The sequence below is a fragment of the Pongo pygmaeus genome, chromosome 10 (assembly GCF_028885625.2).
Source record: "Pongo pygmaeus isolate AG05252 chromosome 10, NHGRI_mPonPyg2-v2.0_pri, whole genome shotgun sequence".
In the NCBI taxonomy this organism is placed as follows: Eukaryota; Metazoa; Chordata; class Mammalia; order Primates; family Hominidae; genus Pongo; species Pongo pygmaeus.
Genome location: NC_072383.2, coordinates 6,683,197 through 6,694,467, shown reverse-complemented (window position 1 = coordinate 6,694,467; position 11,271 = coordinate 6,683,197). Strand labels below are relative to the sequence as shown.

At 54.6% G+C, this 11,271-nt stretch overlaps 1 protein-coding gene across 33 annotated transcripts in view; it reads left to right on the top strand.

Moving 5' to 3' along the window:
• The first annotated feature begins 2,705 nt into the window (after nt 1–2,705).
• The window catches only part of CHD4 (chromodomain helicase DNA binding protein 4), a 44,755-nt gene continuing 36,189 nt past the window's right edge, over nt 2,706–11,271 (top strand). For 18 of the 33 annotated variants that reach the window (XM_063672366.1, XM_054444410.2, XM_063672364.1 and 15 more), the window contains exons 1-2: nt 9,738–9,874; nt 10,723–10,900. In XM_063672366.1, the coding sequence (XP_063528436.1) occupies nt 10,801–10,900 (100 nt within the window). In that variant the 5' untranslated portion in view covers nt 9,738–9,874; nt 10,723–10,800. Of the gene's footprint in view, nt 2,754–3,075; nt 3,142–5,693; nt 5,712–9,737; nt 9,875–10,722; nt 10,901–11,271 lie in introns of those variants that run through there. The other 15 variants (XM_063672365.1, XM_054444404.2, XM_063672358.1 and 12 more) reach the window with 6 other exon arrangements.

Genomic DNA, 11,271 nt, shown 5'->3' with positions numbered 1-11,271 from the left:
TTAGTGGGCAATGGGAAGCCCACGGAGGCTCCTGAGTGAGGTTTTGCTCACACTGACAAACTGTGTGGAATAAACTGTAGGAAAATGATGTGGGGGGGAGAGTCTAAAGAAAAGAAAGACTGGTCAGGGAGCCATTACAATAGCCCAGGACAAGTGCGGCCGTGGCCTGTGGAAGAGCTAGATGGCAATACATTGTCTCTGATGTGAAATCTCTGATGTCAAAGCCCTGGTGAACTATTTCCCCCCATTCAGATATCCAAAGGCTTTCCATCAAGAGAACAGAGAGGCAAGAATAGATTAGGCCATTTTCATAGGGTTCCCCAAGACTAAGAGAGCAGTATGAAGTCCAGAGCCCTCACCCCGTGCCCTGGAGCTGCTCCATTTAAGCTCTATGAAAATCCAAAGATAGAGAAGGGGAAAATCTTAGACGGACGGGAATGAGCATTAGCAGTTTTTGTTGTTGTTGTTGTTGTTTTTGAAATGGAGTTTCACTCTTGTTGCCCAGACTGGAGTGCAGTGGCGTGGTCTCTGCTCACTGCAACCTCCGCCTCCCAGATTCCAGCTATTCTCGTGCCTCAGCCTCCTGAGTAGCTGGGATTACAGGCACCTGCCACCACGCTCGGCTACTTTTTGTATTTTTAGTAGAGACAGGGTTTCACCATGTTGACCAGGCTGGTCTTGAACTCCTGAGCTCAGGTGATCCACCCACCTTGGCCTCCCAAAGTGCAGGGATTACAGGTGTGAGCCACTGCGCCTGGCCTTTTAGCAGGTTTAAAAAATACTCTTCTGTATGCCAAGATTTCAAGTTAGCACTTAAGATGCATTATCTTCTTTATTATATTAAATAATATAATCTGAGTTAGAGATGATGTTCATCCCTTTTACAGATGAAACACCCTGGAGAATCTGAGGTCTTAAGGTCACACAACTAGAAGTGGCTCAGTCTGTATTTGGCTCCCAAACTCCTGCTTTTTGCAGTATACCTCTCCTTCCTGGGACTTTCTTTCCTGTTACATACCACCCTGGGTTTCCTTCCTTCTCCTCCCCTCCTCATGTAGCCACCTCTTTCAACTGCCTGGCTTGCCTTGAATCTGCTGCATCATCTTGGCCCTCCTCTTCCCAGTTCTTCCTCCATGCTCCTAATCCACTTGCCCTACAGCACACCCTCCCCTTCCCTCTCCGTTTGTCTCAGCCCCCTGTTTATTGAACACCATGTGGCTGTAGGGGTTGGGGGGGTTGAGAGCTGGCTCACTCAAGGTTCTAATTGTGTTGGGCCCTAAAATACACCACATCGAGGGCCCACACACAGGCAGGATGCCTTAAGACTTCATGCAGTTGGTCATGACTCCCCTCCCCCAGCCTGTGATGTACCCTACATCTCCAAGGCAGCACTCCTGACTGTGTACACTGAGCAGGGACCACCCCGTGGTTCACCCTTCCTCAAAGTCTGTCTCCTTGGTAGGATGGTCCCTCCACATGGTGAGAGTAGCTGGGAAGAGTAACAATCATTAATTTTTTTTTTTTTTGAGACCGAGTCTTGCTCTGTCACCCAGGCTGGAGTGCGGTGGCACGATCTCGGCTCACTGCAACTTCTGCCTCAGGTTCAAGTGATTCTCCTGCCTCAGCCTCCCGAGTAGCTGGGACTACAGGCACATGCCACCACACCCAGCTGATTGTTTTTATTTTTAGTAGAGACAGGGTTTCACCATGTTAGCCAGGATGGTCTCCGTCTCCTGACCTCGTGATCTGCCCACCTCGGCCTCCCAAAGTGCTGGGATTACAGGCGTGAGCCACCGCTCCTGGCCTTGATTTTTTTTTTTTTTTTTGAGACAAGGTCTTGCTCTGTCATCCATGCTGGAGTGCAGTGGTGCCATCTTGGCTCACTGCAAACTCCACCTCCCAGATTCAAGTGATTCTTCTGCCTCAGTCTCCTTAGTAGCTGGGATTACAGGCGTGCGTCACCATGCCCAGCTAATTTTTGTATTTTTAGTAAAGACGGGGTTTTACCATGTTGGCCAGGCTGGTTTTGAACTCCTGGCCTCATGTGATCCGCCTGCCTCTGCCTCCCAAAGTGCTGGGATTACAGGTGTGAGCTACCACACCTGGCCACAATCATTAATCTTAAAAGAAATTTAGGAGAGCCAGGGCAGAGGTAAGGGATATCAAAGGAGGGCAGAGAGTCTTCCTTCTTGGTCCTCAACCATCTTGAGAATGGAATTCCCTCGAGGCTGCCACCTGGGGTCCCACAGAAGAAACGGGGAAGGGAAGGTTAATCTCACACAGGAAGGCCCTGGACAAGTTGGGGTAATTCTCACCATGTTGTCCTTGCTGGAGGAGCACGGAAAGTCCTGGAAGGTGAACTTTCTCACTCAGGGTTTGGGGAATCCCAAAGGCTCCAGAACTTTGGAATCAAACACATCTGGGCATTAATTTCAACTCTCTCACTTCTTGGCAATGTGGCTTCAACAAATTTCTTGACCTCTCTGAGCCTCTGTTTTCTCCCATTTCTCTGTGAGATGGGGCTCATAATATCCACTTATTGGGTTATTGTGAGGGTCAAGGAGCCCACCTTTGAAAGGTACTCTAGAGGCCCCGTAAGTGGGAGCTCCTTTCCAACAAGAGTATGGGGAGGCGAGGCCATTGATCAACTCTGCCAGTGATGCCCAAGGGGAGTGTTTCCGGAAGACGTGAAGGGCTCTGTCCTCACCCAGACAGAGCTCTGCCAGCAATCAGAACTAGGACCACAGGAGGTGGTGAGTAAGGCTGGCTGGGCAGGTTTCCACGGTGCTGGGTCAAGCAGGCAGTCTTTAGGGGCAGCGACTGGCCTGTTGCCCTCTGGGGGCACTCTCTCCCTACTAGGCCCATGTCCATCCCACAGACCAAGGAGGAGGTGGGAAAGTGCAAGACAGGGGGAAGCTGGCTGGAGAACCAAGCAATGGAGAAAGGGCAAGGGAGGAGGCTGGAGGGGAAGCGAGGGCCCAGGCAGGCACGGGGTGGGGCTGGGAGAGGGGCCCAGGGCAGGAGGGCGGGAGAAAGCCTGGGAGGGAAAGCGCCGACCAGGGAGGGAGGAGGGACAGGGAGGGAGGCCGGCGGCGCTGACACAGCCTCGATGTGTGGAACGGGCTGGGGTTTGGCCCACAGGTCAGGCGTCTGGCAGTATTATGGGATGGAGAGGCCTTAGGAGACAGGGAGAGTATTATGGGCTGGAACAGCCTTAGGAGACTGGGGAATATTATGGGCTGGTGAGGCCCGGCTCCAACTGGAGGCGGGAGGAAGGGGTGCGGGGCGGGAAGGGGGGGGGTGGTGGTGGAAGGGAGTATTATGGGCTGGAGGCCTCCTGCGACCAGAGGCGAGAGTATTATGGGCTGGCAAGGCCTTCGGTGGCCAGAGGGGGGAGCAGCGGGGGATGGCACCGGCTGCATGTGACTGAGGGGGGGCCAAGTTGGGGGGGTGGTGAGTGGGGGTGGGGGAGCTTATTATGGGATAGCTCTTTGTACCTACTGCGGGGACTGCTTCTCCAGAAGATATTATGGGATGTCGTGTGTGGGAGGGGGAGTGGGGCTGGGGGGATTATTATGGGATGGTGGTGCAGAATGGGGAGGGCCTGAGGAGCTCTTCTCCAGCCCCCCCACCTCCTCAACCCTTACTCGCCTACCATCCTTTCTAAGGTCACCGTCCTCTCTCAGACTCCCCAAGAGGAACACCTGAAACCCATCTCCCTACACACACAGACGTTGGGCACCTCAACCCATCCCGGGCATCTCCCCTAACTAGCAGCCACCTCCGGGGTGCTGAGGGGAAAAGTAGCCCCTGGCGAATGGGGAGAAAGCCCTAAAGCAGGGTGGTGGTGGCCAGTGGATCACACCTTCCACCTGCACAACGGCCTCCTCTGCCCCCTAGTCCCTTATACCACCGTCCTTCCCCTTCTCCCTGCATCCCAGAAAGTGGGGGCCCTGGATCCTTCTCCCCTCCCCCCTCCCCTCCATTTCCTCTCCAGCTCCCTCCACAGCCGTAACCAGTAAAACAGGCGGCCAGCTATTATGGGATGGCTGCTCCCAGCAGCTCTGCAGGGAGGGGGCGGTCACCGCGGAATGTCTCTTGTGGGTGGCTATTATGGGATGGCCGCCTCTCTTTTTTTGGGGGGGTAAGGCTAGCGAGGAGGATTATTATGGGATGTGCCCTGCACAGCTGGGTGGGGCTGTCCAGGAGAGGTGAAACTCTAGGGAGGGGTGGGGAGGGGGAGGGAAGGAAGAGGGAGGGAAGGAGCTGGGGAGGGTAGGGTGAGCCCTGGAGTCGGACCTGAGGCCTGGCAGGAGTAACAGGCTGGAGAGGTTTCTTTGGTGACAGCTGTTTGAAAGGACCCCTGGGGCAGGCTCCAGCGAGCCAAATCTGAACCCTGGACACCTGGGTCCTTTAAACAGCTTGTGCGCTACAGGGTTGCCCTGTGAGTCCGGGGCCTGCGGAGCTGCACTGCAAATGAGAACTGAGAGGTTCTGGCCGGGTGGCATACCAAAGGGAGTAGTACTCATGGACGGCCATAGTACCCATCTCCCTTCCATCTTTGTCTTCCTGGGTTTGAGCCTGGGGACCATAGCTCAGGTTGGGGGATTGTGCACGGAGCGCTTTGCTCAGGTTGGGGGGTTGTGCACGGGGCGCTTTGCTCAGGTTGGGGGGTTGTGCACGGGGCGCTTTGCTACCTTGCAGTCACACCCAAAAAACAGACACTAGGTTTTGCCTCCTGAGATACAAACACCTGGCATGTCACCCCCAAGCCCCACGTGATCTGCATCCTGTCTAGCCTTTGGAGTGCACTGTCACTGTGGCTTTTCTTCCCTCGTTGTCTCCCAAAATCCCCTTTTCTGACAGAGCAGGAGAACACTGTGGCCCCTTGGACCTCTTATGAACAGAGTTTTTCAGGTTCACGCAAAACAGAGGTGTAAGGAGAGGAATTATAGAGCAAATGCTAAAAACTCCATGAACAACCCACTCTTGAGTGTTATTCTAGGTTCTTCTGTACCATGGGATGAAAACAGAACTGTAAGGTAACTGGCTAGAGAGGCTGCCCTCCTGGGTGCATTAATTAGGAGATTATCCCACCCTTAGTCTCCGTGGGCCAATCATGCTAGTGGTTTATTTATAATTTATCTGGGAGGGTAGCACGGGACTAGAGGAGGGAGGGGAAGCCTAGAAGCATAAGGACTACAAAGCAACACACCAGCACACACCTCCGAGCCCTTTCTGGAACTCAAGAAGAGAGGAAGGGATTTTAACTTTCTCCTTTTTGTGGTGTCAGGGAGAGGTGGGGAGCAAGAGCAGCAAAGGAAGAAGTGGGTAGAACCTACAGGAATAGGGACACAGGGTGAGTAGTGGACAAAGGATATATGGATAAATAAAATGTGGATATTTTTAGTCACAGGCAGGAGGCTGTGACTACCCAAACACTGTCTTACTGGTTTATATGGACAGATCACTGTGGAAATGAGAGTATGGGTATGGGCAGATGGAGACATTGCAGAGGGGAATTTGAGGCCCAGAGACAGGCTGGATCCCCGGGAGAATTGAGGGTAGAAGAGGGCACAATAGGCATCTGGCAGCCCTCTGTAGGAAGGAGAAACTTCCCTGAAAGAAGGTGTCCCCACATCATGGTATCTGAAAAGAGCTGCCTCCTCACCCCCCATTGTGGAACACAAGTTTCATTCTTAGTACTCAGAGTAAGTATGGGAGAGGGCTTGGGTAAGGAAAGGGGACCCAGTCTTGACGTCGAGAGCATTTAATGAGGGCAACTGGAAGCCTTGCAGAACAGGGGAGAATGGCCCGCTTGCCACAATGAGTGCAGCAAGAGGGTGGGCCAGGGAGCTGAAGGGAAGGTTGGAAAAGAAAACACCTACTTCAAAGGTGACAGGGAGCTTTTGACAGGACCTGATGTCTTTGATGCTGAAAACTCCAGTCCTAAGATGAGGAGAGTTAAATGTGGAATGCTAGTGGGTCTACAGAGTCAGCCAGGAGCTAGCGGAAGACTTGTCTGGGTCCCTGGTGCTCTGCTCAGGAGCAGGGGGATTGTAATTCCCTGAGGCAAGCTCTTGCCTTCCCTGAACTCATTTCTTTGTGCCAGTTCTCCAGTCCCTTGGATCCTAGAGAAGGGGAGAGCCATCTGGCCAGGCCTTCCTCTAGGGAAATGAGATGAGAAGGGTAATGCAGAGATGGCATGAGGTTCGTCCCACTCACTACTGGTTAGTAAAGGGCCCTTTCTACAAGGAAGTCCTAGTTTCTTTTCAACTCGTCCCACTTCCATAGGTCTTGGACCCATACAAAAAAGGTACATGAGCAGAGGGAGACATTGTCCTTGGCCTGGGGTTAGGGCAGCAAGGCAGTGGTGCTGGGACATTGGTTTTCACTCAGGTCCTGAATCTCTGGGAGTCAGGAAGAGGGAAAAGTGACAGGCTGATGGGCTCGGTTTTCTGAGGGCCAAAGGGTTTTAAAACTGGGCTCTTTCCTGGCCAGGCGCGGTGGCTCATGCCTGTAATCCCAGCACTTTGGGAGGCCGAGGCGGGCGGATCACCTGAGTTCGGGCGTTCAAGACCAGCCTGACCATATGGAGAAACCCCATCTCTACTAAAAATACAAAATTAGCTGGGCATGGTAGCACATGCCTGTAATCCCAGCTACCTGGGAGGCTGAGGCAGGAGAATCACTTGAACCCGGGAGGCGGAGGTTGCAGTGGGCCGAGATCACGCCATTGAACTCCAGCCTGGGCAACAAGAGCGAACTCCGTCTCAAAAAAAAAAAAACTGGGCTCTTTCCTGAGGTGGGAAGATCACTTGAGTCCAGAAGTTCAAGATCAGCCTGGCAACATAGTGAAACCCCGTCTCTACAATAAATGTAAAAATTAGCTGGGTGTGGTGATGTATGCCCGTGGTTCCAGCTACAGGTGGGAGGATGAGGTGGGATGATCACTTGAGCCCAGGAGGTTGAGGTTGCAGTGAGCTGTGATTGCGCCACTGAGACCCCGTCTCTCAAAAAAACAAAAAACAAAACGAAAAAAAGATTTGGTTATTTCAACTTCTAGGATTGGGTCCATAGGGTGGCTGGAGGGTATGCATAATAAGGGAAGGGGATGGTGTATGCTGGAGGGCTACCTTAGGGCATAATTCAATGTAGAAGGCCTCCTGGAATGTTGACTTCTTTTTTTTTTTTTTCTTTCTGAGACAGAGTCTCGCTCTGTTGCCCAGGCTGTAGTGCAGTGGTGCAATCTCAGCTCCCTGCAACCTCTACCTCCTGGGTTCAAGCAATTCTCCTGCCTCAGCCCTTGAGTAGCTAGGATTACAGGCATGTGCCACCATGTCAGGCTAATTTTTGTATGTTTAGTAGAGACGGGGTTTCACCATTTTGGCCAGGCTGGTCTGGAACTCCTGACCTTGTGATCCACCTGCCTTGGCCTCCCAAAGTGCTGGGATTACAGGCATAAGCCACCGTGCCCCGCTGGAATATTGACTTCTATACAGGCAGGGGAAGATGGGGAACATTATACAACTAAAGATTTTTTTTTTTGAGGTGGAGAATGGGGCCCCAACAAGATGAGGATGCAGGCCATTGGAGATATTATGAGACTTCAGGATATAAAATGGGAAAGTGCCTGAAAAATATGGGACATTGAGGATAAGCAGGATTTGGTGTTCAAGAATGAGGCAAACAATGCTAGTATATTGTGGAGTCTCTTAAGAAGGAAGGACATGAACATATTATAGGAATTCAGTATTAGGAATGCTGGATGGATGAACGTTGCTTTCCAATAAAAATCCCCTAGTAAGTAGGGAACAGATAGGAGATCATGTTGGCTATGGTCTATACCCATAAATCCTTTAAGTATCATCTTCCAGCCTCTAGAAGGACCACGATAAATCTTACTGGGATATGTTCTCTCTTGGGACCAGTGGGATTTTATTTTCTGTAGCAGGAAATTGGGAAACAGTGCTCAGCAGTTCTCCCTTGACACCATTCTGTCGTGTATCATAGTTTGCTTGGTTGCTTATGCTTTTTGAAGGGAGGCCCCCGGTCTTCCTTGCTTCTCCATGGTGTGGAGCTCGGCCTTACTAGGTACTCTGTCAACATAGGTTGAATGAACATGAGTAGTGGTGAGTAGGGGGAGGGCAGGCCTTCACTCTTGGTGTGTATACAGCAGGAAACTGAGTTCACATCGTGATGGGATGTCCATCCCCAGGAGTGGCCTGGGGGTGTTGGTGAAAGATCCCTGGCCTGGGGGTGTGGTGAGGGGGAGGATTGCTAGAATGTTGAGAGATAGTCTTTGGATAGGAGTTGGTAATTATTATGGGATGCTGTAGGGTGAATTAGACTTCATGTAAATGTTTCATCTGTCAGCTTGGTATTTTGGTTGGTTGGTGTTCCTCAAGACTTAGGAGCTGGAGGTAAGCATCTGGAAAATACCTAGATTTTGGTGGGACTGGGTGGGGCCCTAGGTGGGCTCCCAGCCCCCGAGTGTCTGGAAATGATGGTATGAGGGAAGCTGGGGTCCCAGACATCAGGAGGCTTTTTGCCAGGATACTGCTTTGGCCCAGAAAGGGATTAAGGTGTGTGCAAGTGGGGGCGGGGACAGGGAAGCGTGGGTAGCCTGCCCGGCCCTCCCTGCTCTGGGTGTTAGAATAGACTGACAGCGCCTGGAGATGGGGGTGGGAAGAATATGAATATTATGGGATGCCTGGCTCGAAGGGTATAGGGGTGGTAGAGTGGAGATGAAGCATTATGGGATGTGACACTGGGTTGTGTTGAGAGTATTATGGTATGTTTGGTTGACCACGGGCTCCTTGCAATTATTATGGGATGTCAGGATGTGGGTAGGAGAGTAAAATTATTATGGGATGGCTTTCCAGTGTTAGAGGAAAAGAGATTAGATGTCCATCTGTGGGGCGACAGTAGGGCTGTTGATCATTATGGGTTATCTTTTTGATAGAGGAGGGGTACTTACTATAGGCTGTGGAGCTAGAAGAGGGAAGGCTGGGGGTGATGTGAGCCTCTAGACCCTGGCCTGCAGGGACTGAGGGCAGCTCTAGGGGGTTAGTTATTATGGGATGTCAGTATAGAAAGTGGGAGACTGATTATTACGGGATGTGTGTGGGAGGAGGCCGAGTGTCCGTTGTTGTAGTATGGGGGGGGTGAGTTTCTGACTATTATGGGATATCAAACTGGGGGTGGATGAAGGATGGTTATTATGGGATGTCTGTGGGGGATGGGGCTGAATATTATGGGATATGAGGCATAAGTGCTGGGAGGGGTGCTTATTATGGGATGGCCATGGGGAGGGAGGGGTGATGAATTATTATGGGATGTTAGCATTAGGGCCAAGAGTGAAGAAGTTGGCAAAGGATGGCTATTATGGGATGCCTAAGAGGGTTAGTTGCAAAAGGTCTGCAATATTATGAGATGTCAGCAGCCCCTGGCATATGTGTATGAAATGTGGGGGGGGCAGGGTGCGTGTGTGTGTGTGTGTGTGTGTGTGGGGGGGTCCGTGTGTATTATGGGATGGCCAGGAGGTGGGCGGTTGCCCAGGTGACGCGCGCGCGCGCGCTCGAAGGGGGCGTGGCCAGTGGTTGCCTGAGCGACGAGGGGGCGGGGGTTGCCCGGGAGACCTGGGGAGGAGGGTGGCGGTAGTGGAAGGGGGGGGTTGGAGTTGGTTGAGGTTATTATGGGCTGTCCGTGGGGGGGCGGGGCCTGTGCGGTGGGATTTCCCGGCCGGTGTTTCAGGCCCTTTAAGAGGGGACGCTGGAGCCGGAGCCATTTTCCCCCCTTCGGCCGCGACGAGGAGGAGCCGGAGCGGGAGTGACACCGAGCCGGACCCAGCGCGACCTGCGGCGGCTCCGGGGTGAGGAGAGCGCGGGGTTCCCAAAGAGACGCCCCTCACGGCCCTACCAGCCCCGAGGGTCACCCCGTCACCTGCCCCTTCCTCAGGCGTCTCCGGACCCGCGGACCGCCCCTTGCCCAGAGGAGCCGACCCTTCCTTTCCTGGCTCTGCAGGGCGTCCGGCCTCCTCCCCAGCCCCCGCCCTAACCCTGCCGGAGTCTTGCTCCCCGCGACCCCCCGCCTCCGGCTTGGTCTCCCACAATGCCAGGCGCCCACCCTCTCGCCCTTTGATCACTTGCCCCCCGGGACACGTGGCCAGGCCCCCTTCCCGGTGGGACGCTTTCGCCCCCCGCGTCCCTGCCTCCGGCCCCCCGCAGCGCCCGAGCCTCCACGCCCCCTCGTCCCCGCAGCTCTTGAGGAGAACCTGAGTTGTCCCAGAGGACAGCCTTTGGAGAGCTGCCCTGTCTGGGGACTGGCCCCTCCCCGGGCGCAGGGAGGCGCCCCCCCACCCCCAAGTGACCTTGTGTCCCCGAGCGCCTCGCCGCCTGCGGCCTCCCCTGGCCCCCCCGCGCCGCTGCCACTCGGACCCCCTCCCCCGTCACACCCCGCTCGGTCCAGCCCGGCGTCTCCCCTCCCCGCGCTTGCACCAGCCTGCCCTCGGAGGCGTCTCTCCCTCGCTCCGTGGGGGCGCCTGCCGGGGAGCCGGCTTCCGGGCTGCCCCCGAGGAGTGTGGAACTAAGTTCAGCCTGAGCGGTTCGGGTGCCCTGCTAGGGTGGCTGGGGTGGGGGGCGGAAAGAGCGGGTGGGTGTGGGGGAGGGGGACAGTGCGCGTCACTGACTGTTCTCTGTTTCTGCCCCCTCCCCCGCACAGTGACTCGGGCCAGTGTAGAGGGCCCCAGGCCGCCGGCAGGAGCAGCTGGGCCAATTCCCTGGCCGGGAGCGGAAGGGGATGGCGTCGGGCCTGGGCTCCCCGTCCCCCTGCTCGGCGGGCAGTGAGGAGGAGGATATGGATGCACTTTTGAACAACAGCCTTCCCCCACCCCACCCAGGTAACATCTTCCCCAAGGGCCCATGGCGGGAAGGAGGCATCTGGGGCTATTCCGAGTGACTCTTCTGGTGAGGCAGGGCTGTGTTGCTCCGCTGTCTCTGTGCAAAGCTGGAGGTGGAGGGTATCTGAAGGGAGTGGTTCTCTTCTGCGGAGCTCTGGTGTGAGGGGGGTGGAAGCCATGTGCCTCCTGGGCACGGAGATGCCAGCTTGCTACACTCTGTCTTGAGGAATGCTTTGCAGTTCCCAGTTGAGGGAGCTCTCTGGGCTGGCAGGCATTACCTGGTGTGTGGGTCCTCGGAGGAATGCAGGTAGCTGGGACCCCTGGAGGCTTGTGGTGGTGGTGGTGGAGGGGGGCGTTGAGGATTCTGTTTG